The sequence below is a fragment of the Amborella trichopoda genome, chromosome 2 (assembly GCF_054954075.1).
Source record: "Amborella trichopoda isolate Santa Cruz 75 chromosome 2, AtrichopodaSantaCruz75HAP2 v2.0, whole genome shotgun sequence".
In the NCBI taxonomy this organism is placed as follows: Eukaryota; Viridiplantae; Streptophyta; class Magnoliopsida; order Amborellales; family Amborellaceae; genus Amborella; species Amborella trichopoda.
In genome coordinates, this window is record NC_142337.1 from 68,369,593 (window position 1) to 68,372,500 (window position 2,908).

The window sequence follows — 2,908 nt, forward strand, 5'->3', positions numbered from 1 at the left end:
CCACCACGTTTAAAATTTGACATAGCTGCTTCACATAAATTAGAGTTTTAGGAATTTGATTGGCATTTTACAAGTAAATTGTTTTTCATCACCGTCCAATCAAAGGGTTGAGCCGAGATGGCGACAGATTGGAATGCATGAATCAAGACATGACTTCAATGCTGAGTCCCTATTAACTCTTCATCTGATAACACTTAAAAGTATACTTCTAAAGTTGGAGTTTGTAGGGGATTTGATCAGCAACTCGTCTTAGGAGAAATTATTCTCTTTTCAAATAAATAAATACTCAAATAAATAAATGGACTTTGATTTTCCATGATTTTATTGGGTTGCGATGGTTCTTTACTACTAGATTTGACTCCGGGCAACATAGCTGAGAAGGACTCAGCCGATTATTATCCGAGTCATCGATGGGGCTTCTAAAATCCATTGAAAAATATTGTTTTGATGTTGGAAAAATATCAAGAGAAAAAAAAAATATTTCAAGTCTTAAAAATAGTACGTCTTGCAACACATTATCTGAATCGTCCATTTTTAAGATTTTCATGTGTTTACGGATCTGCTTAATTTGACCTATTTTTAAAATTTAACATTTTATAATTAGATATACAAATAGATTCTCGTACCATCCTAAAATTTTCGTCACCAAAATTGCTTCTCATGACAAAGTTTGGACGTACACCTTAATTTGTTTGTTTAAGGTTGCAACCCTATACAAACCACGCCCATGTTATTTTTCAAACTATTGACTCTACTTTTTATTTTTTAAAATTTGGTCTAATCAATCTAGCTCAACCGGTTTTAAATAGATCAGGCCCCGTCTGATTCCAATAACACTAGAAGAGAAATATAAATCAACCACCCACCGTTCAACTAAAAGATCAATAAAAACAATGAATAAGGGGTAAAAGAGAAACGAAAACATCCATGGCAAAATACTTAAACAGCTAACATATGGCTCATGCTAAAAAAATAACTAAAAGTTTTTAAGAGAAAAAAGAAATGAAGACATCCGAGGCGTGGTCACCGGTCCATGCTCAAAGAAAACTTAAATTAAAATTTGAAGAGCTTGATTCATTGCTTGAGATATTGTAACAAAGATAATGTATGATAAAATGGCTGAGTGGTGTCTCATATTTGAAATTATGTTATCATTTGGTAATTTTAGTCGTACCCTCAAATCTTTCCAAGATTTTTTGAAAATGACATCCTTAGAACTACGACCTTGAATCAAGAGCAATTGCCCTATTAATTAAAGGAACCTTTGTTTCTGTTTCCACGCACATGGTTTATTTATGTTTTTAAGAGTTAAGAGATCTGATTGCAATCGCTAGATAGAAGTGAGTCATGAATGATGTGTGCACCCTCGTAGACATGCAATAATTAATGTATGACATCAGCACACTCTTAGCCTTTTGGTTAGGGGTGGCAACCGGTCGGCGTGAAAAAAACGTAGAAGACCCGGATCCGACCCAAAAAATAGAAAAAATATATATATATTTTTCAATATATTGAAAAATGGATGAGGTTTGTATAATGCTTACGCTTTATGAAAACAAAATAAACCCTCATCTCAAATCTTCGTCTAGAAAGCACTTGTGGCCACAGAAATCTCTATGATGCCTCGAAAATCAGTTTCCAACAGTGACAATGAAATTCGAAACTCAATACCATTTTTAGAGTATGAAATCTTTTTTTTTTTTCACAACCATAATATTCAAGCCAAGATGATTGATGTAAATGTTTTGTAATGCTTGAGTTGCAATTTTCGATGAGTTATGAGACGAGGCTTTACTTGTTTTGAATAGAGCTGCAGCCTTATCAAACTATTTTTCTTTAATATTATGCTAAATATATACATGATTATTTAAATATTATAATTAAAACTATATGGTTATATTCATTTACATATTATTTAAATACTATGAAAATATTATATTAAATTTTATTTAAATAATAACACTATTCGGTTCAAGGTTCGGGTTTGGGTCCATATGGACCCATACCTGACTAGTGTTCGGGTCCAATTGTTTGGACCCATACCCAAGTCGGGTCCGAAGTTGGGTGCGGGTTCATTGCCAGTCGAAATCAGGCTACATAGTACCTTCAAACAAATATAATTTATGTGAATGCAGAGAAATACGCAGAAAGTTCAAACTGGCCCCAATGAGAAGGAAGATGCCATTTGGTTTGATTATTTTTCTAAACTTCATCATTCCCAACCAATATAAAATGTTCTTGGCTTTTTCCTAATAAATTCAAATTAATGCTCATGACCCCCCCATGTGGAATCTGACCAAGCATTAAAAAAAACTTGAATGCTCGTCTTTGGATAAGTCTTGCACCGAAAGATTAGAAAACTTCAAATCACATACTAACCCTATAAGTACCATGAAGATCTTCCTACTCTTGCAAACCTTAGAAGCCACAAGCTCTAGCATCTCATTGCTCATTAGTCACCATGTCCCCCAATTTTAGGACGTTATGTTTGTTCTTGATTGTGGTGATTGCACCTGCGGCAGTGAAGTGTGACCTAGAAATAGGCTTTTATGATCAGACATGTCAAGGGGCAGAGCTGTTAGTCTTTGATGCAGTTGCAAGGGCTGTGAATGCAAATCCTGGCATTGCTGCTGGCTTGATAAGAATGTTTTTCCATGATTGCTTTGTAAGGGTAAGTTCGTCGACAAAAGTACTAGCAAATTTTTTTTAAACCAATGATTTAAAAATGCCGGGTCGGCACGGGATCGCCCTGTCTGACCTGGGGATTGGTCACCCCATGCCGATTATGCCAGTATATAGGAAATCGTCTAGGTCTAGAAGAGAACCGGTGATTTGCTAGAGTAAAACAACGTTTTGCTATGGTAAAAATGCCATTATACGAATAGTAAAAACACCGATTCACCAATTT

General features: G+C 34.9%; 1 protein-coding gene across 1 annotated transcript in view; it reads left to right on the forward strand.

Moving 5' to 3' along the window:
• The first annotated feature begins 2,503 nt into the window (after positions 1-2,503).
• Positions 2,504-2,908, forward strand: part of LOC18430073 (peroxidase 5) — a 5,369-nt gene continuing 4,964 nt past the window's right edge. Inside the window, exon 1 of the mRNA XM_006840236.4 lies at positions 2,504-2,671. Coding sequence (XP_006840299.2) covers positions 2,645-2,671 — 27 coding nt within the window. The 5' untranslated portion in view covers positions 2,504-2,644. The remainder of the gene's footprint in view (positions 2,672-2,908) is intronic.